We start from the raw sequence: 22,171 nt of genomic DNA, 5'->3' as shown, positions 1-22,171 counted from the left end.
TTTGACTCTGCCCCTGATTTACAAGGATCTTTTAATCTGAGGCAGCGCCAAAAATCTAACGCCTTTGAAAAGGAGGCGCAAAGAGGAGAAATACTTTTATTTTTCCTTGTTTTTTGCTCTTTCTTTGTGTGCTGCATTGTGCATCGCACAAAGAAGGAGCAAAATGCCATTAATGATTGTTTTTGTGCAGGGTCGGTGTTCATTCTTTCACTAACACAATCATCTCGGCAACACAGGCCCCCTTGCACCTTATCTTGGATGGCTTCAGTTTTGGGTAATTTGTCAAAAAAGTGTAGTTGTTCATTTTGTCTTCTTGCGTTATTCTGCTGCTTCGGCCCCATCCTATATTACATTCTATTACACCTCGGCTGAGCAATCCAGTAGCTCCAGATTGTTATCGTCAGTTAGTCATCGCACTAAGCTTAATTTTATGTGTGCCGTGCTTCTTACTTATTTAGGTGCTTAAGCGAGCTCGTTAGTAAGCAGAAACGCGATTTTAAACTCGATTTTACAATATTTTCGGGGTTTTTTTTAAACTGTTTAATATCGTTTAATTGATTCCCTACCTTATCAGGACCATTGCCCACACACTTGCACTACAATTGTGCCCCCACTGCTCTTTTAGCGGGCCGAGTTGACCGGTGAATCCTTGTGTAGCCGCCATATTGGGTGTAGTTGGGGAGGTCTGCCTGTGACATCACGCTGAGCGCTCTAGTGCTCAGGCGGCCAGGTCAGGTGAGCCCTATTTAAACCTACCATGCATACGCACAGTGGTGACGCGCAACGTGCGCGTCCGACTCGCGCCGGAGACGAGCCAGAGTCCTGCCCGTCTGCGCCCGTCAGCGCTAAGGTGGCGCTCGAGGCGGGGGACTCTGTGCAGCTTCATGGCTCTCGTAAGGCTCTCATAGGTATGTCCAGGGAGTTACTATACTCCTATAATACGACTCCCATGCACTGTCATGGGGTTGTAACCCCGGCCAACTGGTATGGACCCGTGTGCTGTGGTGAGTGTAAGCTTATGCTGACTCCAGAGCCTGTCCCGGAAGTTCCCTCTCACAATCCTGTGCTGCGAGGAGGACTCATTAATGCCCGATCACTTTGTAGAAACGCTCAGAATATAAACAACTTGATCGTTGAGACCAATCTGGACTGGCTCTTAGTCACGGAAACCTGGTTAAGACCTTGGTCCAATCCTGATTTAGCTATAGCTCTTCCTCATAATTATCGGATACAGAGCATGGCTAGGAGTGAACAACGAGGAGGAGGGCTGGCCATAATTTATCGCAGCTCACTTAAATGTTCCACCCACGAATAAGCGGTCATTAAAGGTGACGAAGCTTTAGCCTTTTGCTTAAGTATCCATGATTCTTTCACCTTTTCCGGCGCCCTCATTTACCGTCCCCCTGGCTCTCCTACTGAGTTCCTTGAAACTGTGGGAGATGCACTGGCGATTTGGTGCACAGATACTCACACTTTATGGTGTTAGGAGACCTAAACCTGCACTTAGACTCCCCCAAAGAGCCAGGAGTGAGTGGCTTTACAGATATTATTGACATTCTTGGTCTTACTCTCCGAAACCGAGAACCGACCCATGTAGCTGGACACTTGCTGGACTTTATTTGCTCCAATTCGGCTAGGTTGATGGGTAAATCGCCGCGCCCCCAAATTTGGTCCGACCTCTTTTTCATCCCTTTTGATATTGCACTAAATAACTATGTCTCAGCCGACTCCATGAAAAAGAGAAGATCTGACAACACGTATAAACCTAACTGGAAGAAATTTTCCAGCAGACCAGATCTGATAGGAATGTTAAAAGAAGCCATGCCCGCTTTAACAGGCAACACTTCAATAGACAATCAGAAATTCTGTGACTGGATAGGTACGACTGGCGATCTATTAGGACCAGCTGGTAGGAAAAATTCAGCTGCCATTAAGGGCAAAAGGAATGCCCATGGTTCTCGCCTGCCCTGAAGTTAGAGCTGGGAGAAGTGAGAGCACTTGAGCGGAGATGGCGTAGGAAATACGAGTGGGCCCCTCGTAATATCTACAAATCAGCCAGAAGGCATTACCATGCAGGGATTAACCTAGCCAAGAAAGCCTACTACCTTCAGGCTAAATCCACGGCGGGCTCTGGACAAAAAGAAATCTTTAAAATAGTAAAGGATTTCACTAACCCATCGGCCCTGTCACAAGAGATTCCTCCATCTCAAAACCTTTGCAATCTGATCGCTGATTACTTTGAAAATAAGATCCTCGACATTGTGAAGACCTTTCCCCCGACATCTTCTTCTCCAGAAAACCTAGAACAGGTTGAAGGAAATAAGACAGTAATGAGGATCCCCTGCCTCGAATCATTTGCGCCTGTCTCCCTTGAGGAGACCTCTAAAGCCATTCTGGCCAGTAAATCTGGATCTCCTTTTGACCCATGCCCCCCTTTGGTTTTGCAGGCATTGGTGGAGGTTGTTAATCCTACCATTAACAGCATTATAAATTCATCGCTAGCCACAGCAGAAATCCCCAGTGAATGGAAGCTCGCAGCAGTTAAGCCCCTTCACAAAAAGGCCCTAGCTGACCCAACGACCCTCTCTAACATGCGGCCCATATCCCTGCTCCCATTGCTGTTCAAACTGGTGGAAAAGTTCGTTAACAGTCAACTTACGAGCTTTCTGGAGGAGAACAACATCCTACATTCCAACCAGTCAGGGTTTCGGTCGAAACACTCTACAGAATCTGCCCTGCTGTTCACAGCAGAGACCCTTCGAATGGCCATAGACCAGGGAAAGAAGGCTGTCCTGATTTTATTAGATTTGTCGGCAGCCTTCGACACGGTTTCACGTAACATCTTAGTGAACCGGTTGGTGGCCGCAGGAATAGGAGGGACAGTCTTGGGTTGGCTTAGGAACTTTCTAAACAACAGACCCCAAATTACAGTTCTGGGCAAATTCCAGTCGGAAGCTAAGGTGATCCGCTCCGGGGTCCCTCAGGGCGCGAGGTTAAGCCCTGTCCTCTTTAATCTATACATGGTACCCCTGATTGAGCTAATTGCATCATTTCATATTAGTACAATATCATATGCAGATGACACTCAGCTTATCCTGGTACTGGATGGGGAACTGCCTGGGGCGGAGGAAAACCTGAAAAAATGCCTAACAGCCACATTTAAATGGATGACTGAGAACCACCTCAAATGCAATTCCGGCAAGACGGAGATCTTGCCTTACGGAAATCAAAATCTCTTTTCCCTGAAAAACTGTGGCCGGACGGTGCTGAAGCCCCCCCTGATACCATCTTATCTGCTCGAAACCTTGGCATTAAATTTGATGACCAATTGTGCTTTAAACAGCAAGCGGTGGCCGTAGCTGGTATGTGTTTCCACATAATTAAATCTCTGAGGAAGTTTTTTGACCTTCTTCCTTTGTCAGACAGAAAATCAGTCGCAGTTGCCTTAATAACTTCGAGGCTGGATTACTGTAATAGCCTATATGCTGGAGTCAATAAGTCTGTACTCCATAAGCTACAGATGGTCCAACATGCTGCTGCCCGGATGGTGCTACGCTGGCCCCGTAAGTCATCTGCGTCAGCTGTGCTTAAAGCGCTGCATTGGCTACCAATTGGCAAAAGGATCCTATTTAAGATCTTGCTGATCACATTTAGAGCTTTTCAACAGCAAGGGCCCAAATATCTGTGTAACGGTTTTAAACAGTACCATCCCACCCGTTGCCTGAGGTCTGCTAGTCAGAACCTACTAATAATCCCCAGATTCAGACTGGCTACCAAAGGAGGAAAATCTCTCTTCGTACTGGGTGCTAGGGCTTGGAATAAGCTTCCATCTTACCTTAGGTTATTGTCCCACGAAACTCAGTTTAGGGGCGCTTTAAAAACTTGGGTGTTTTCTCTTACAGATGTGGCCTGCAGAGCATTGGTGTAAAGTGTATAGCATTCTCCATCGAGTTGATCTCTTTCCCTCAACCTTGTCATCTGGTTGTTTGAGCGCCAAGATACTCCTTAGAGTGATAGGTGGGGAGTGGTGTGGCTCACTCGTTAGAGGCGGCAGACCCGTAAGCAGAGGACGGCCCGGGACCAGGGTTCGATTCCCGACGCGGCAGGGTCGTGGACCAGGGTCAGCGAGCTTGATAATTCTCGCCTCGGTGCCTACTCCAGTCAGGGACCACACTCGGCAACTCTGGGCATTAGCTTGCCTCATCTTCACAATGGCCCCCCCAGACCGCCGGGGATGCTTGGTCGCACCTTAGAGATACCCATTAGGGACCATCTCTCAGGGTGAGCCAGGACGGGTTCCCCAGCGGTCGAAGCGCGGAGATACTCCTCCGGGAGTTGACTCTAGCGCTATATAAACCCGCAATTAAATTAAATAGGTGCGCTATAAAAGTGTCCTTTACATTTACATTTACATTTACACAGATGGACCTAAAGGGGTAGTACCAGCCCCCATTCAGCTCTATGCTGTCTCACAGGCCCCTCATCGCCGCCCTCCTAGGGAGTCGTGCACAGGACATCCCAGGCAGCAGGTCATCTTTTCTCCTGCGGCCTGTTAACTTGTGCCTGGTTCTGCTGGCAGACTCTGAATCAGCCTGCTTCTTTTTGCAGGGTCTATCTATGGGGTGGTATTGTCAATGGTCGGTGTCTTCTGACCCGTTTATTCTGGTCACTCTTGTGCCAGTTGGGGTTCTCTTCTCCCCGCTTCTATTTTCCAGCCCCCCATTCTCTCTCTATCTGGTCCAAGCCTACCTCAACACAGGGATTCCAACACGATATAATAATAATAATAATAATAATAATAAAGGATTTTATAAAGCGCCTGGTGACGCCATCTCGGCGTATCCCCGCGCTGTGGAGAGAGAAACAGGGGAAGTGAGCGACCTAAAGGGCGAAAAGGTGAGTCTTCAAGAGTCTCCTAAATACGGCCTCTGTCTCAGCCAATCTAATGTGCAAAGGAAGAAGGTTCCAATTTTTGGCCGCCAGCGCCCTAAAGGAGCGCCCTCCCATTCTTGCTTTGTTTATACGGGGGGCACACAGAAGCCCGGTACCCTTGGAACGCAGTTCTCTGTTGGGCACATAGGGAATTGCAAGATCCTTCAGATATTCAGGTGCTACCTGAGAGGTAATCCTGTAGCACAAGAGGAGCGCTTTAAACAGGATTCTCTTTTTTATAGGGAGCCAGTGAAGAGCAGCTAGAGAAGGCTTGGAGGCTGCTCTTCTGGGAAGCCTGAGGACCAGACGGGCCGCTGTGTTCTGGAGAACCTGAAGTTTTTTAATGTTCTTCTCAGTGGTACCTAAGAGAAGGACATTCCCGTAGTCAATGCGGGAAGTGACCAGGGCTTGAGTCATCGTGCGTCTGGCCTCTAGAGGAAGGAGGTCTAGGGTGCGATTTAAGGTCTTCAGTACACCAAAGCACTTTCCTGTTAGCCTCTGGACGTGGCTGTCATAAGAGAGTCTGGGATCAACCCAAACACCCGGGTTCTTAGCTTCCTTGCATGGGGAAGGCATGGTACCTAGACAGGAAGGCCACCAGTCCCGGGTCCAGCTGTCCGAGTTACCCCCAATCACCAGCACCTCAGTTTTAGAACCATTGAGCTTGAGGCAGTGTTGGTTCATCCAGCCTGCAAGCTCCTGCATACATGTTCTAAAATTAGCAGCAGCCAAGGTGGGTGTCTGGGATAGGGAGATGAGGAGTTGCGTATCGTCGGCATAAGATACAATATTTATGCCGTACGATTGAACCACCTCCGCCAGTGGAGCCATATACAGGTTGAACAAGGTGGGGCTCAGGGCAGAGCCCTGAGGCACCCCCTGTTCCAGGGCAATGCTGTCAGAAAGGGAATTGCCTCTCTGAACCTGGAAGCTTCGATCTATAAGGAAAGATTTAAGCCATCCCAATGCCTCCTTTGTGACCCCAGCCTGGTTTAGACACTGTAGCAGGGTGGAATGGGCCACAGTGTCAAACGCAGCACTGAGGTCAAGCATTATGAGTGCCATCGTATGACCCTCATCAGCTCCTGCCCTGAGCGTTTCAGTAGCTCTCAAGAGGGCTGTCTCGGTGGAGTAATTAGTCCGAAAACCGGACTGGGAGCTGTGCAGGCATTTATTAGCTTCAAAGTGAGCCATAAGTTGTTTGTTAGCAATTTTTTCGGTCACTTTGGCCAGATAGGGTAGTAGAGAGATAGGTCTTAGATTTTCCAAGGTGTCCAGGCTTACATTAGGCTTCTTTTTGATAGGTAGAACAATAGCCTTCTTCCAGTCAGTAGGTAGGTGCGCAGAGGAGAAGGACAGCCGAATAATCTGCCTGAAGTAGGGTTCCAATACCTGTAGGCCCTCTCCGAGTACTTTCGGGGGAGCAGGGTCCCGAGGTGAGCCAGATTTGACGCTTTTACAAATGTTTATAAGCGTATCGGGAGTGGGAACCGAGAAGCATTGGAGGCAGGACTCAGTGGGCTTAGTAACAGCGCTCTCTGTAAAATCATGGCCAGACGGCAGCTTATCAGAGAAACTGGTGTAGATGTTAGTGATCTTATCTGAGAAATAACGAGCAATCTTATTGCAAGTTTCCACTGAGTTGTCACAAGGCGCATTGTCATTAGTGAAGACAGAAATTTCCTTAAAAATTTTAAAAAGCTCTTTGGAAGAGTTCTCTGCCTCCCCAATGCGTGTCTTGTAATGCATGGCTTTAGAGATACGGATTTTTTTGTAGTATTCCTTTTGCGCTTGTTTATATTGAAGTTTAATAACTGGGCAAAAATTAGTGCGCCAGTCACGTTCTAATTTCTTGCATGCAGATTTGCAGGCTTGCAGTTCTGCGGTATACCAGGGAGTGGTTTTTCTGGGGCTGGTGAAATTTTTTTGGTTGCGAATAGGGGCGGTTTTATCCAGGGCCCTTAAAATTCTGTCCTGCAACTGACTGTAAGCTATTTCACAGTCAGTGCTTTCAAGAGAGTCTCCTATTCCAATCAAATTATTGAACGTATCCTGAGAGAAATTTTTCCATTTCCGGCGCTGGTACCGAAGAACCGTGTCATTTTTATTCAGATCGGGCTCAGATCTATGCAGGTAAAAAGGAACAATAGAGTGATCTGACCAGGGTACAGGAATGGGAGAAAGGGCATGTACTCTGGAGACGTTCCCAAAAATGGGGTCGAGAAGGTGACCTTGTCTGTGAGTGGGCTCAAAATTTATAAGATCTAGCTGCAGAGACTGGAGAGCAGACCTAATGTCCTTGGCTCCAGAATCAAGGGGGTCCTCAAAGTGAGCGTTCAAGTCGCCTAGCACCAGGAGATTATTCTTCCTAATAGCAAGGTGAGCAGTGTTTTCGAGAAGGCTGGATGTAAAATCATACAGTCTCCCGGGAGGTCTGTACACAAGAATGCCAGAGAAGGAAAATTGTGAATTAACTAAAATAGTAAAAAGCCCAGCTTCGCAGTGATCAATGGTCAGAGGCGATAGGGAGCACTGCAGGGGGGTTTTTGTGGCAATAGCAATACCGCCTCCCCTGCCATCCTTCCTGTCAAGTCTGGTCAAGGAAAAACCAGAAGGCATGGCTTCAATGATGTCCGGGTCGGAAAGTTCCCCAAGCCAAGTCTCCGTGAAAAACATCACATCAAAGTCATCATCCTCCAGTATTTGATGAATTTGTATAGCGTGTTTACCCAGAGAGCGGCAGTTAATCAAACCAGCCTTAGTTCGTATTGAAGAGCCAGCCCTGATGGGTGGTTTGTTAGGCGTGAAAGAGCATGTAGGACAACAATGCACAAGCAGCGCCTCCATGGTGTGAAAGCAGGATAAGGTGACTCCAGGGCGGAGGTCTAATAACGCCTGTCTATCATACCGTATACTCTGGGATGTGGAGTGGCCAAGAGTCGTCGCCCCGCGCCCCGTCCTGTCGCGGACGGGCGCAGACGGGCTGGACTTTGGCTCGACTTCGGCGCGCTTCCGGCGCGCCCGCTGCACGCGTCCGCTGCGCGACCGCGGACATCTGCACATTTATGGAGGGGGTAGGGGCGACTAGAGCGCGGATGTTGCAGCCCTGAGCCCGGAAGTGATTGGGCTCCTCCTCCACCCTCCGCAACAAACGTCCAAGATGGGCGCGGCGGACCGGGGCGGGAGTAGGCGGTCAAGATATCCCAGCAGCTGCTATCAGCCAATAGGTGAGGCACAGGAGAACAGTTTACACATTAAAACACCGAACAATATTAAAATTAGCCAAAACGCGCTAAGTTTAAAAAACGCTGCCACTACAGCGCTGTCAGTGCATGCTGTGTACACGAGCGTCAGCGGATAGAGCAAGCCACTGCCACCGGCTTTCTCCTCTCCACAGCGCGAGTGTTTTAGAGCAGGGAATTTAAAGAAAACAATACAGCGCGACTAGAGCGCGGATGTTGCAGCCCTGAGCCCGGAAGTGATTGGGCTCCTCCTCCACCCTCCGCAACAAACGTCCAAGATGGGCGCGGCGGACCGGGGCGGGAGTAGGCGGTCAAGATATCCCAGCAGCTGCTATCAGCCAATAGGTGAGGCACAGGAGAACAGTTTACACATTAAAACACCGAACAATATTAAAATTAGCCAAAACGCGCTAAGTTTAAAAAACGCTGCCACTACAGCGCTGTCAGTGCATGCTGTGTACACGAGCGTCAGCGGATAGAGCAAGCCACTGCCACCGGCTTTCTCCTCTCCACAGCGCGAGTGTTTTAGAGCAGGGAATTTAAAGAAAACAATACAGCGCGACTAGAGCGCGGATGTTGCAGCCCTGAGCCCGGAAGTGATTGGGCTCCTCCTCCACCCTCCGCAACAAACGTCCAAGATGGGCGCGGCGGACCGGGGCGGGAGTAGGCGGTCAAGATATCCCAGCAGCTGCTATCAGCCAATAGGTGAGGCACAGGAGAACAGTTTACACATTAAAACACCGAACAATATTAAAATTAGCCAAAACGCGCTAAGTTTAAAAAACGCTGCCACTACAGCGCTGTCAGTGCATGCTGTGTACACGAGCGTCAGCGGATAGAGCAAGCCACTGCCACCGGCTTTCTCCTCTCCACAGCGCGAGTGTTTTAGAGCAGGGAATTTAAAGAAAACAATACAGCGCGACTAGAGCTGTTTTGTAGGTTGGGGAGCACTAACTGTATATTCTCAGTTGGTAACAGCCCCACATTTCATGAGGCGGTCGATCAGCCGCTATGTCCTCTGCACTGATAGGCCAAGTGTATGTTCTGCCTAGAATTCACCAATGCTCAATTTACAGTTCCACCGTCATGTAGAGGTCTCCAGGCCTAGTTTCTTCATGCCCCAGGTTTCTATTTCCATGAGGCAAATCCCCACCTCCCACACGCCTTTTTCTGGAACATGACAACCACTCAAGTCTCCCTGACGCTACCTCACCTGCCAACCTCAGCTGCCTCAGCCCGGGTCCCTCACCCCCAGGATCACGCCACTCGTGATAGGGCGCCGCCTCGGCCTCCCGAACCAGCGGCGAGAGGCTCATCTTCAAGCCTACTGTGCACTAGGCTACAGGAGGCCGCCCCTTCCTCCACAGGCCCTGGTGACGCAGAGATTCAGAGATTCAAAGTCCCCTCACCCCGCCCCCACCCCTCTTCTGCTAAACGTTGTGTATAAATTTAGGCAGTGGTTACCCGAATGTTGTCATGGCTTAGTTTTTTTAGGCGGGCGCTTATTTGCAGCAGGTTGTTTAGGGACTTTAGCCCTTTCTTGTGGGATCCGAAAGACTGAGCTTCCATCTTGTTTTCGGCGCTTCATCAGATTCCAGTACAAACTTCCTGAATATCATTGTTGTCCATGGATCAGTGTTGTGTGTACTGGGACCAAGAGAGCAAATTACAGGAACCAAATTGTGAGGGAGAGAGGAAGTAGGAAAGAGTAATCGGGACAGCTCTAGACATCATTCTGCCATTGTATTTTTTCTGTGGTGTTAATGCCAACTCTACTTCGAATATGGAGAGTAGGGACTACTTATCTGTGCTTAGTTACCAGTCTGGACTGTACAGTTTTAATAGGTAGTTTCTTAATTTACATCTGATCAGCACCTCACCATAGGATCAGGCACCATTTGTTTCAATAGAAGGCCCCATTAAGAGAAAGTTATGCCTCTTCTCAGCCCCTGGCTCTAATTGATGTAGGTGCCGAAGCAACAGTCCTAGCGACACAACAATACTCTATGCTCTGTCACACTCATGGTGAAGCAGGGAGGGATAAAACGGCTGGCCAATGAGATGGAGCCGCGTGCCTTACTCCTTATGGGCTCAATATGCTCCTGAATTGGTTCTAGTCTGAAAAAAGACAGCTGGGGCAGACACTGTTACGCTGAGAGCCATGAATGGGTGCACTGCTTTCACCTCTGTCTATGGTAGGGGCAGCAGCGTGTCACCAGTTGTTTGTCAGAATATCAGGCACACACATATCTTTTTTACAAAACAATTGTAACCAGCATGTGAACTCCCAACAATTCTTGAAGATAAGTATACAATAGGCCAGTATAAACATATTTTCTTAACTCCTCATCTTAAGTACATTTACGATATCTATGTATTAGAAAGGGACAGATAAGTGCAGTTAAGAACAGTAAATCTATGCTTAGTCATAAAACTTTCATCCACGATATTTTAGTAATTATATTCTGGCTACTACATTTTTATAGCATGTTTACTCCTCAATTCCTACTTTCAGTCCCCCATAATGAGTACAATAAAGCAAGTCTGGCTAAGTTAGAGATGACTACAACAAGTTATTAATTAATTCAATATACATTCAAAAATGACTATTCCCTGCCGCCCAAGCCATTTTTAGGTCTCGCTGAGTCAGCGCATATGCTGCTCGGCTGAACATTTAGTCTGTGGGCTTTCAAAAGTCCTACCAGAGACGCTTTTTCTAGCCACGGGCGTGCGGTTTCGCGCACAATGACGAGCAGAGGCGCCATATGGCTTTTCTCTCTCGTCAATGTGCGCGCACATCGCACACCACTCGCCAGACATGCAGCTGTTTTTTTTTCACTTTTTTCGACGCGCGCGCGCACCACTCGCGAGCTTTTCGTTTTCTTTCAGCGCGCGTGTTGTGTTGCGGCGCTCACCTCAGGCAAAGAGTACGTGGGTCCTCTGGTCCACACATCCTGACATCATTAGTGGTGCACCACCTTCTATGCTAGCTAGAGCTCAGACAGGGCGTCGTTGTGCGTGGTTGGCAGGCATCGGGGTGTTTTTCAAAAGCCTGCCAGCCCCCCAGCAACGTTTGCCGTACAACAAGAGCGACATTCTGACGCGGTACACGGGACACAGGACACAGGGGGCTTATCAAGGCACTCCTTGGCGGTACTAACCAATAAATATATCAACGAGACATACATTCAGTTTTTTCAGGACCGCATTGGTTATCATATAGACCAGTTAGCACGTGTTCATATACACTTTGGACAGCTTTAAGGAAGCTGATTTGGTTGATCTACTTTGGCTAGAATGGGTACAACTATTTTTAGCTGACAGCGTTCTTTGCATATTGACCGGTTTGGTTGAAAACATTTCTGTTATTCTATGGTGTGGAACAGTTGGATTCCTTTGACGACTTGTTGGATGACATACCTAACTTAGGCTCTGATTCTAAGGTGATGCGATCAAAAAAACCACCACTACCTTCTTCAGTCTTGTCAGCGCCCAGGAAGGCACAGCTGGAAAAAAGCCTGCCTGAAACGGACCGGTCACCCGTTGACCGGTTACAGAGAGCACTGAGGTCTCCAGATCAACTCCGACTCCGGACCGTCACCCCAAGCACTGAGCAGCAGGGCACAGACGACTGCACACTACGGAGCATCTGCAGAAGCTGTCAGTGCCTGTGTGAGTCCACACACTGGACAGCAGCTACACCGTCAGCCCAAGCTGAGCCAGCAAAGAGCTGGTAAGTTGCAGGCAGGCAAACATTATATACAGCACATAAAAAATCGATAGAGTGCTCACTTATGCAACAAGCCTTATTGGACACACCGTGAATTCCATCTACATTCTCTTCTCCAGCAGAATGGCATCCAACACAATCCGTCACAGAAATGGAAAGTCAGCACTCTAGTTTTATAATTAAACCCAGGAAATTGCGGACTTTAAGTCCCAGCTACTATCCTCCTGGAGTACAAGACATATAAGAGCAATAATGCAATACATAACTTCAGAATCACTGCTGTAACAGAACAAGACGATGCTGCAAACGGGAGAGACTAATTCCTCATAAGAACAAGCATTGGCATAGCCGATAGGTCTCGCTTTTGGGACCTTATAAATATTTAGTTATGCACCACAATATCCTGAGTGCAACGACATCAATTGTTGCAAGGCTAAACACTCATAAGGTCCCAAAGGCGAGACCTATTGGCTATGACAATGCTTGTTATAGCTTGGGGGCCTGGAATAGTCCAAACTCTTACACTTGTAGGAGTGTGATGGTTAGTAGTTGTGCTGTTACTGTCATTGGCAGCATTGCAGGGACAAGTTTGGTGCAAGCTGCAGTAGCCTCCTGAAGAGAGCCCGGGCATTTAAAAAAAAAAATGAATTAAGAACTGCATCAAAATGGAGCTTCCAGCATATAGAACACCTTAACCATTATCACAACAACACATCAGGCCTTATCTGTAAATAATTATGTATACCTAGTAAGTATCCACTGGCAGAGTAGCACAATATTTGAACGTGAGAATAAATTATAAATACATTTTGAGAAATGAGTGTCTCGGGATGTAAGGTCCAGGCAGTAGAGTTGGACTCCTGTATGTCAATCACCAGCTGGGTTCTGCATTTTGCAAATTTGTATTGCCCATGACATATATTTAGTAGCAGTAAATTCCGTTCCGCTCGCGGAATTTGCGGAATTTGGGTAATTTTGCGTTCCGCGTAGAACGCGAAATTGCCCAAAATACTGCATTCCGTGACTTCGCGAAAGGTTTTGCTTGTTCGCTTTCTCAAAATGCGTGTTCGCAAGATATTTCACCCCGATCAGGTAAATAGCAATTACAAACAGAAAAAAAGTATCGCGAACAAGCAATTTTGCGTGTTCGCGGATATTTTTACCATTTCGCAGAGATTTGCAGAACTCAATTAAGCAAATTCCGCCCACCCCTAATATTTAGCTCTAGTTTCGTGTACAAGTTCAACTAAGTCTGCAGATGGCTCGACTTATGCATGGAAGGTATACACAAAACGTGATCTTAGACACGTGAATCCTTTAACTCTTTTGTACATTTCAACATAATGTGTAATTTCATGCATGAAAAAACCCCACACTTAAGGCGTTGGCAGTGAGTGTTCCAGGGCGAGTTCTTGGAAAGATTGGGAACACCTACAAAAACCAGTAGTTGGGAGTAGTCACAAACTCTGCTCCGACACAATACCACCCTGGAAACGGTCAGTGATTCACTCCTGTTGCAAACAGAAATAACTCAATTTCCACAGTGGCAATGGAAATAGAAAACCAGCAAAACGAGTGGAGGTGTGAGCATAACCTGGACAACCTTTGGGATTTCCCTAAATGCCTAAATTGACAACACCCATTCAAGGTCCTTAACCCCCATTTACCCTAACTGAGATTCGAGCAGCACTATTGGTAAGGAAGCCTCACATGGGTCATGGGTCAAATTACATCCCAGCATATGTTTGTCCTGGATGGTGCAATTCGGGTACCATTTTATTCCAAGATATGAATGGTATCCTTAAAACTGTTTTTTTCATGTAGCATGAAGAAGTGGTGTTATTCTTGACTCTGCTAGTTATTGTCCAATTTCCCTCCTGGATTTAGCTGGAAATAATTATATTCTCTAGGCTCTTTATAACTAAACTAATCGTGGAATAAGGTTGGTGATAAAAAGTCTCAATAGAGGCCCATATTGCTTTCTGTAAGTGCTTTGAAAGTGAAACACACTACATAGTAATACAAAGGGCCCCCTGCGTTTTTCCTTCCTTAGACAAGAAGAAAATAGCCCTAACCTGATAAATATTTTACAACAATTTTGTACATTAACACTTCCACTGCCGTCCACTATCTTAGGTCAGTGCCAGAGATGTCTGTTATGGCTAGATTTACTAAGGTTTGCACGGGCACTCATGCTGCATGACACAAATCGAAGCACCTATTTACTATCCACTGCAAGCACCATACAAAATTGGAACCGTACCTGCCACCAGCAGCGTAGCGTGGGTTACCAGTGGCCAGTTAAAAATTTTAAAAGAATGTATTGCCCCCTAACCTGTTTACCTTTAGCTTAGGAAGTGCTAACGGTCCATGGGTTAGGGGGCGCAATACTTTCTTTTAAAGTTGTGCGCCCCCTAAGAATTTGGAGCCTGCGGCAACCGCCCCTGTGGACCCCCACCCCACGTTACGCTACTGCCTGCCAACATTACTAAATCTACCCTTAGTCAAGTCTGCTTTCTTCTGAAGTGACATCCAGGAGGATTCAATTTGCTCTAAACATGACAACCCAGTTTTGAATGGTACTTTGACACCAGTTTTGCAGTTCTTGGATGACCAAGGCCTCACAAGTTATCTGTGCACAAGCAACTGTGTACCTCTTTACTCTTAAAAGGGACTAGTTATTCATCAAAAGATACTTGTTTGTGAGATCCTTCTATTTTTAGGATGTTTTCTATTGTATTCTATGAACTGTTTGGTTACAGTGTGCATTTCATTTGGTAACATAAAAAAACAAGTCCAAGCAAACTTGTACAATTTTGGTAATGCAAAACAACACCCTGTTGCACTAGTATTTGTAATATACATCCATTTATTCGAGCCCTGATCTTTAAATTACCCCTTATGTATTTCGTTTTTTTTCAAGTTGGTGATGGTTTGACACAGGCTGTTAGTGACTTTGTATTTTATTGTCCTTCAGCTTATAATGATAGCCTGCAATCAACAAAGAACATAGAATGTACCCCTGGAAAGTACTTCAGACAACCTGGAAACGATGATGAACCGAGGAGAGCCTGCCAGTTCAGGCGCTCAATGCTCCAGAACTGTTCTGGGATAGAGGATCCCACCTTTGGCTATTCTGTGGGACAACCCTGCCTCCTTCTGAAGATGAATCGGGTAAAATAGCAATGTCAAATGTGTGAGGGGCGGCGGGTTGCCAGTGAAGTGACTGCCTAGTTCCAAGAATTGCTCATAAAGAATTTTCACCTTTTTTGCTCAGATTGAAAGGAAAAAGCTTGGCCAGCACCAGGGGGTGGCATGGAGAACCCACTGTCTAGTCAGGGAATCAGATTCAAGTTTTTCCAATTTCCTTTATAACTTGTGCAGAGCATCTACTTGGGAACTAAAGCTTCAGTCTGCACTGGCTGGTAAAGCCATGTCTAGGAATACATCATTTGCTGGATTCATTTTTCACAAGATTCCACAGATTGCACCACAGATATGTAGTACAACTGTGGACATAGATGCAGTAACAACACCCCCTGCCCAGCACAACAGCTTATTCTTGAACAATTAGAGAAGAATGCTCCTCCAAAAAATCTAGAGTAAATCTGTTTACAAAAATGTGTAATTGTTCTTGCTTTGCTGTGGGAGGGCACCAATACTAAGGCTATATGATAAAGATATTAACCATCGCATCCCGAAAGCTGTTCCCATTGCCTCCACTGAAGTGTGCGTGAACGCGCACTTGGGATTCACATTTTCCACAGTTTATGTAATCCTCAATAACCCCTGAGTTCTGGAGCTCATAACCTTTCTTGTTTTAACCGGTCTCATCCTGTGCCAACATCTTAGTGTAAGATGTTTGTTTTTGTTTGTCTGGCAAGGACGATGTTGTTGGTCAGTCTCTAAGCTCTCCACAAAAGAGTAGGTTTGGAGAGCCTTTAGTTCCACCCATAATGGTGACCTCAGCGTGGGTTCTAATGAACCCAAAAAGGTGTGCGAGACGTGGACTAAGTTGGTGTGTTTGAGTGCTGGGCTGTGGTTAAGAAGGGTTGGGGGACAGTATAGTATTGAGACCAGAAAGAGATGGAGCTGGCCACCATTTCGGTGTAGGACAAAATATCCTGCCTTCCCCTACGCACTGTTTTGACTTCCATCTCGATGCGTAGTCGAAGCATCAGTACTTCATCCTGAGAAGTCACTAATCTGGGAGTAGTAACTAACCCTGTGGTGCCAATGATCATCACACCATTCCCACTGGCGTAAGAGAAGGCACCGACCCCGTCTTAATGACCAGCCATTGAACAATCCCAATAAGTGTCCATCCATGCAATTTGGTGTACGCTAAGATAATATTGGCAGTGTATTTACGAGGTCTAAACTGGGCAATCTCTTGCATTGCCTGATAACAAGAGACTATAACACAACTTTCTGAATCAAGTTGGTTTCTAGGGTCCAAACACATCAGGATGTGTTGTATTATTCATTGTAGTTCTCTTGTGAATTCCATATTCACCATCTATAAAACAATCATGGGCTTATTTCCAAGCAGCTTGCGACACCGGTACGTCACTTCTTCCCATGTTAAAAGCAGTGGCGTAACATAGGCCCGCAGCCCCTGCAGTGCGTGGGGAGCCCGAGCTCCAGGGGTCCTCCTCAGAGCAGTACCCTGGCCTGAGAGCTCCCGATTCAGACCGGAAGGGGGCCCCTCCATGCACTTTGCAGGGGATTGTTTATTCAAGCTCATACTTTAAGCACATTTCCAAAATATCAGTGGTGTATCAAAACGGATCCTGTTTTTTAAACATGAACAGATCTATGCCTTCCTTTTCACAAAAAATTATTATGAACAAGTCCACAACTTCCGGTAACAGAAGGAGAAGTAGCTCGGTTGAAGGCATGGTATTGTGTTGTATTGTATCGGTTCTTGAATTACTCTTCAGGTGAACGCAAAGAGATCCGAGGTCCAGCTGAAGCCGCTAGTTCAGGTGGGAAAAGCACAGATCGGGATCAATTTAACTTTCCCACCCACCAAAGGTGCATCCATCGTCTGGACACTTTTTGTACATTCGGCCATTTAGGATTTTCTCGTTGTGACTTAATCTCTGAAATGGAGATCCTTTTCTTCCAGTGTGGCAAGGCCGCAGTCTGTATCTGACAAGCGCTTTGCGAGTTTGAATACCTTCTTGCTGAGTTGAAACAAATATGCTGGTGCAGAGAAGCTCCAAGCAGGTTGAACTTCCTTGTTCAGTCGAAGTCTCGCCTTTGCCTGATCAGGTAAGGTGGTTAGTTCCGGTCCTCTGGAATTCAGAATATTTGTAAGTCCCAAAACTTGTCAGGAGTAAGTCACTTTTTGCTCAGCTCTTCACCAACAGCTCTCAGTTTTCAGGGAAGGCTGGATCTAGCAAAGGCTTTTAACAGGGTTCAGTGCAAGTCCAGTTGGAACTGGGCAACTGGGAATCCAGGAAAAGGTGGTTCTTCAGCTTTTTGTATCCCTGTAACCACACAGGTCAGCACACTGGCCCTTGAAGTCGACTTATTTGCCCTGGGTACAAGACAAACCAGATGTTGTCCTTTAGATTTCCCCTAGCTTAGAGGATGCAAGGTCTTGTTCTCTTCTGATCTTCTGCAGGTCAAGCAAGTTTTCTGAAGAGGATTTCTTGAAGTACCACATTTATGGGTTGCACTACCCAGTGGGTGGGGGTCACTCCAGGCTCTTTTCCTGACCAATGGGGAAAAGTTCCCACAGATTACTTTACCCACTGTTACAGCAGTTCCTGTTTGCCCTACAGCAAACAATCCTACAGTGTAGTCCCCTCTCCTCCTGTATCTACTCCAGACCCTATTTTGGGGGAAGCTTCCCTCTCATGATCTTAGGCTCATGTTTGTCAATGGATGGCTAGATCAGCACTACAGTCGCGGTGTCTCATTACCTCGCAAAAATACTTAGCAGGAGCTGGTCTTTCTTGGATAGAAAGATAGAGCCAGCCCTGCATGCGTTATTGTAGTAGCACTAGACTACTCCGATGTAATGTTCGCAGGAACCACCGAAAAACATATCTAAGCTGCAAGTAGTCTTAAGTTCAGCTGCTGGAGCAGTAAAATCATACCTCATCTACATCTTTCCTCATAAGCCTGATACGATACACACCGCCTTTCTATGCAGTCCAGCGTGTAATGTAAAATCCTTAGCATCACTCATAAGATAATTTGTGGAAAATCCCTGATTACATTAATAATTAAATTACAGTACAGAACATGAGTAGTTCTTCTAGTGCCATGGTAAACAATCAATTGAGGTGTCTAACATCAATTGTGTACATTCCTGATCATGCAAGCACCCTTTGGAATCTGCTACCTCATCATGTGCATGTCACCAGTCAACTCATTCATTTTCAGAGGGCAGCTAAGATTTTATTTTTTTATTTTATAACACATTTATTAGTTTTAGATGCAAAAATAAACCATACCAGAGCAATTGTGTGCCAGTTAATCAGTACAGTCAATATGATCACATTAATGGTTACATAATCCACCCCTTCCAGTGACACAGGAATAATTAGGGTCATCCCTCCTCTCGCAACAGGTTCGCAGTTAGTATAGGCTCTCAGCAAATTGATTCCAGGGAGCCCATATCTTTTGATGTTTCTTGGGCACACCTCGAGCCTTATACACAAGTTTTTCCATTACTGCACATTTGTTCGTGCCCCAAATCCATTCATGCAAGGGGGGCCTCTCCTTCCAGTGCCTGTTCCTGTCTCTCTTTCCACCACAGCGATGAATGAGCATGAAGCGCGCCCCTCTCCCAATGCGTCCATAATTCCCAACAGTATAATTTTAGGATTGAGGGTAAATATCCTCCCTATAATACACCCCACAATATTGTTGACCATTTTCCAATTGTTCGCACTTCGGGGCATTCCCAAGTTGCATGGCGACGACGGGCAACACCGAAGGCACCCGGGTAACCGGAATGTCCCATATGTCAATATGCCGCAACCTGGCTGGGGAGTAGTACATCTGGTGTAAGTACTTGAATTGTATGAGGCAAAAGAGCATGCTAATAGTTTAGGTGCCATTTTCGCCCATGTACACTCCTTATCATGGGCACCCACTTCTGTCTTCCACCTTGCCCTCTGGCTCATCAGGGGGGCTGGGGTGTTGGTGAGTAAGGATATGTATAGTCTGGAGATACCAACTTTTCCCCAGTTGTGCGGGACTGAACTCAGAGAGCGCTCTCAGTTTTTCTTCGTAACCTTCCAGGGCATGCTGTAGGTACTGGTAAATCTAAGAGTGTAGGTGGAATTCAGTCACTAATTCCCGGGACAATGTCAGATGGCCTGCACCCAGGACATCTCCCATTGTGGATATACCTTCCAGGTTCCATCTGTGAAACCTCTCCTGGCCTGCTATCTCTGATGGCCACATCTCTTTGCCATAGGGGGGGTTGCCCCGGTAATGGTGCCAAACCATTTCATATAGCGGAGAGCCGCATACCAGCATCATATGGGAAAGCGAATGATGCATTTATTTATTTTATTTATCTTGAAGGTTTTATATAGCACTGGCTAAACCCGGAGGTATTAGAGCGCTTTACATAAGCATCTGATCATAGTTACGGGTTACATCGTTACAAACGTTACACAGTTATTAGAGCATGGCAACATAGTTACTTGTAAGTTCAAGATAAACAATAAGCACAAATACGAAAGGGGAAAAGCAAGCAAGGGGAAAGATTCAGGGGATGGGGGAAGGAGCTGGGGAAGTAGACAGGTAATGAAGACGGGAAAGAGGAGGGGAAGGGCGACGGGGACACAAACCGGTAGACGAGTCAAAGCAACGTCCAAAGTCCAGTAAGCTGTGATCCCACGGGAAGTTGTATCACTTCCTTATCTCTGTTGCGAGAGGCACCCTTTACGCAGTGGACTCTCTCAGAGGGGTGTCTGAGACTCCAAGGCCTACGTACTGGATCATTCCCCAAAAAGGGGAGAGGGAGTGCTTTGGCAAGGGTTGCAATTCCATACCTCAGCTGTGAGTGGCTCCCTTGGCGCAGTGGACTCTCTCAAATAATAATAATAAAGGATTTTGTAAAGCGCTCAGTAACGCCATCACGGCGTGTCCCCGCGCTAATGGAGAAGTGGCAGACAGCGAGACTCCAGAGTATAAATATTGGATCTTTCCCCAGCAAGGGGAGAAGGAGTGCTTAGTCAAAGGGCACAAAGGACAGGGAGCTAGGCAGACTAGCAGGCAAGGGGAGAGATTCAGGGGAGAGTGGATAGGAGCTAGGGAGGTAGACAAAGGGAGAAAGAGTACTAAATGGGAACAAATTTAATTAATGAGTTATTATATAGCGCTGGCTAGACCCGATGGAATCAGAGTGCTTTACATGAGGGACAATAATGTTGAGAATTACATCAGTTAAAAGTTACATAAGTATCAAGAAAAGCATTTAAAGAACAGTGGGGACAAGGTGAATGGAGCAGGAAGGGTAAGGGGATAGGGTAAAGGGGTAGGAGGAAGACAGGACGTAGAGACGAGGGGAAAATAGTTACAAAAGATACCAGAAAAAACTTTTTAGGAGCATAGAAGAAAAGGAAAATGTGGTGAGGAATGGAAAAGGGGTGAGGGCAAAAGGGGTAGTGTATAGATACAGTGGAGAGACGAAGGGAAAGTTTGTCCAAGGTCCAGCTGGGTAGGTGACGGCCGAGGGGGAATCCTCGGCCCATCCCCTCTTCAGCTATCAGGTAGCTTCACCCGGCATCGGTCAAATGGCTAGGTCTCAACACCAAAACATTAAAGAGGCAGAGGGCGAGAAGAAGGGAGCATAGAGAGGAAAGGGGTGGGGTGAAAGGGTAGGAGGGGGAAACGAAAGAGAGACGAAGGAAAGTCTGCTTAAAACCTGGCTGGGTAGGTGACGCCCGAGGGGGAATCCACAGCCCATCTCTTCTTCAGCTAACAGGTAGCTCCACCGGACATCAGTCAAATAGCAGGGTCTCTACCATCGAGGGAGGGTTCAGAGTACATGTCCAGGAGGGAGAGCAGGATCAAGGTCAGGTGAGGGATGTGGTTAAGCTCAGGACGCTGACCAATTCTATTGTCTGGGAGCGTTAGAGCATCGTGGAGAGACCAACTGAGGCTGCCCACTTGAGGTCAGGCAGGGGGGTTGAGACCTTGGTGTTGATCAGTCGGTCCCACAAAGCATAGGGGGTGTAATCTAAGCAGTGGAGTGGCAGGAGGACAGGGCCAGTGTCTGCATGTTTTCAGAGGGGGTGAGTGGCAGGTCTGGTGTGGCGTCTCCAGAGTCATTCTGCAATAATCAGGGAGTCCTCCCGTCCTGCAGCCCCATCGAGCATACCAGCTCCTCGCGTACATAATGACATCAAAGAACAGGCACAGTAGCACATAAGGCGAGAACTCTATTCTGCACCAACCTCATAAGCCTAAATCTAGTAGACCACAACTCCTAAACATTACTTGCATTAGGAAATAAACTTAGTAACATAACCTGCAGTAGGGAACAAATCAAACCTAGACCACAGTAGAAAACATAAGACAGTAGGTAAAACCTAGTAAGCATAAAAGCACATCTCTAAGCATAAATCAAGGTGCATAAATCACACTACAAACATTACCTTTCCTAGCACCTATAAAAAGAACACTAGGGCCGTGCGGCCTACAAACCTAATAGTCCCCTGGGCCAACTCGCCATCTAAAAGGGGCTCAAATGCCCTCTGTCCAAAAAGTCAGGGCACGCTGCTAATACAGCTACGGTCACGGGGGCACACTTGGCGCAAACCTAAACATGGCAGCTGCCCACTACTTGCTGGGCAACTGGGAATCTTCAATGAAGGGCCTAAACGTTGCAGCTGGCACTAAGTGCTGCACAGCTGTGCAGGCCAAGGTAGGGATGGGGCAAAGGAGTGCGTCTCACTATTGGAGTAAAAAGACATGTCCCCTGAAATAAAGAAGAACCTAAATGGTGTAGCTGCCCACTACTTGCTGGGCAGCTGTGAAAGCGAAAATGGGGCATGAGCTCTCACTGGCCCTCAGGACAAATTTGTCCCCCTTTGTTGGAGCCATTCGGGCTTTAGTAAATATGACGGGGAGACTTGCTATATAGCAGTGTGCGTAAACCATGTGAATGGGGAAAGTCCAACTCTAGCCTATATGCGTGGTCGCACCTGTCCGCCCAATTCCATTCATGAATATTCCCTAGTTGTCAGGCCTTATAGTACAGCTTAACGCCCACACAACCCAGTATAAACAC

General features: G+C 46.9%; 1 protein-coding gene across 1 annotated transcript in view; it reads left to right on the top strand.

Annotated features, from left to right (window-relative positions):
• ATP1B4 (ATPase Na+/K+ transporting family member beta 4) overlaps positions 1 to 22,171 on the top strand; it is a 217,156-nt gene that overhangs the window by 115,404 nt on the left and 79,581 nt on the right. The window contains exon 6 of the mRNA XM_086918519.1: positions 14,882 to 15,078. Within this exon, the coding sequence (XP_086774645.1) occupies positions 14,882 to 15,078 (197 nt within the window). The remainder of the gene's footprint in view (positions 1 to 14,881; positions 15,079 to 22,171) is intronic.

The sequence above is a fragment of the Lissotriton vulgaris genome, chromosome 4_1, assembly GCF_964263255.1.
Source record: "Lissotriton vulgaris chromosome 4_1, aLisVul1.2, whole genome shotgun sequence".
In the NCBI taxonomy this organism is placed as follows: Eukaryota; Metazoa; Chordata; class Amphibia; order Caudata; family Salamandridae; genus Lissotriton; species Lissotriton vulgaris.
The sequence above is the reverse complement of the archived record's forward strand: the minus strand, read 5'-3'. Positions and strand labels throughout refer to the sequence as shown.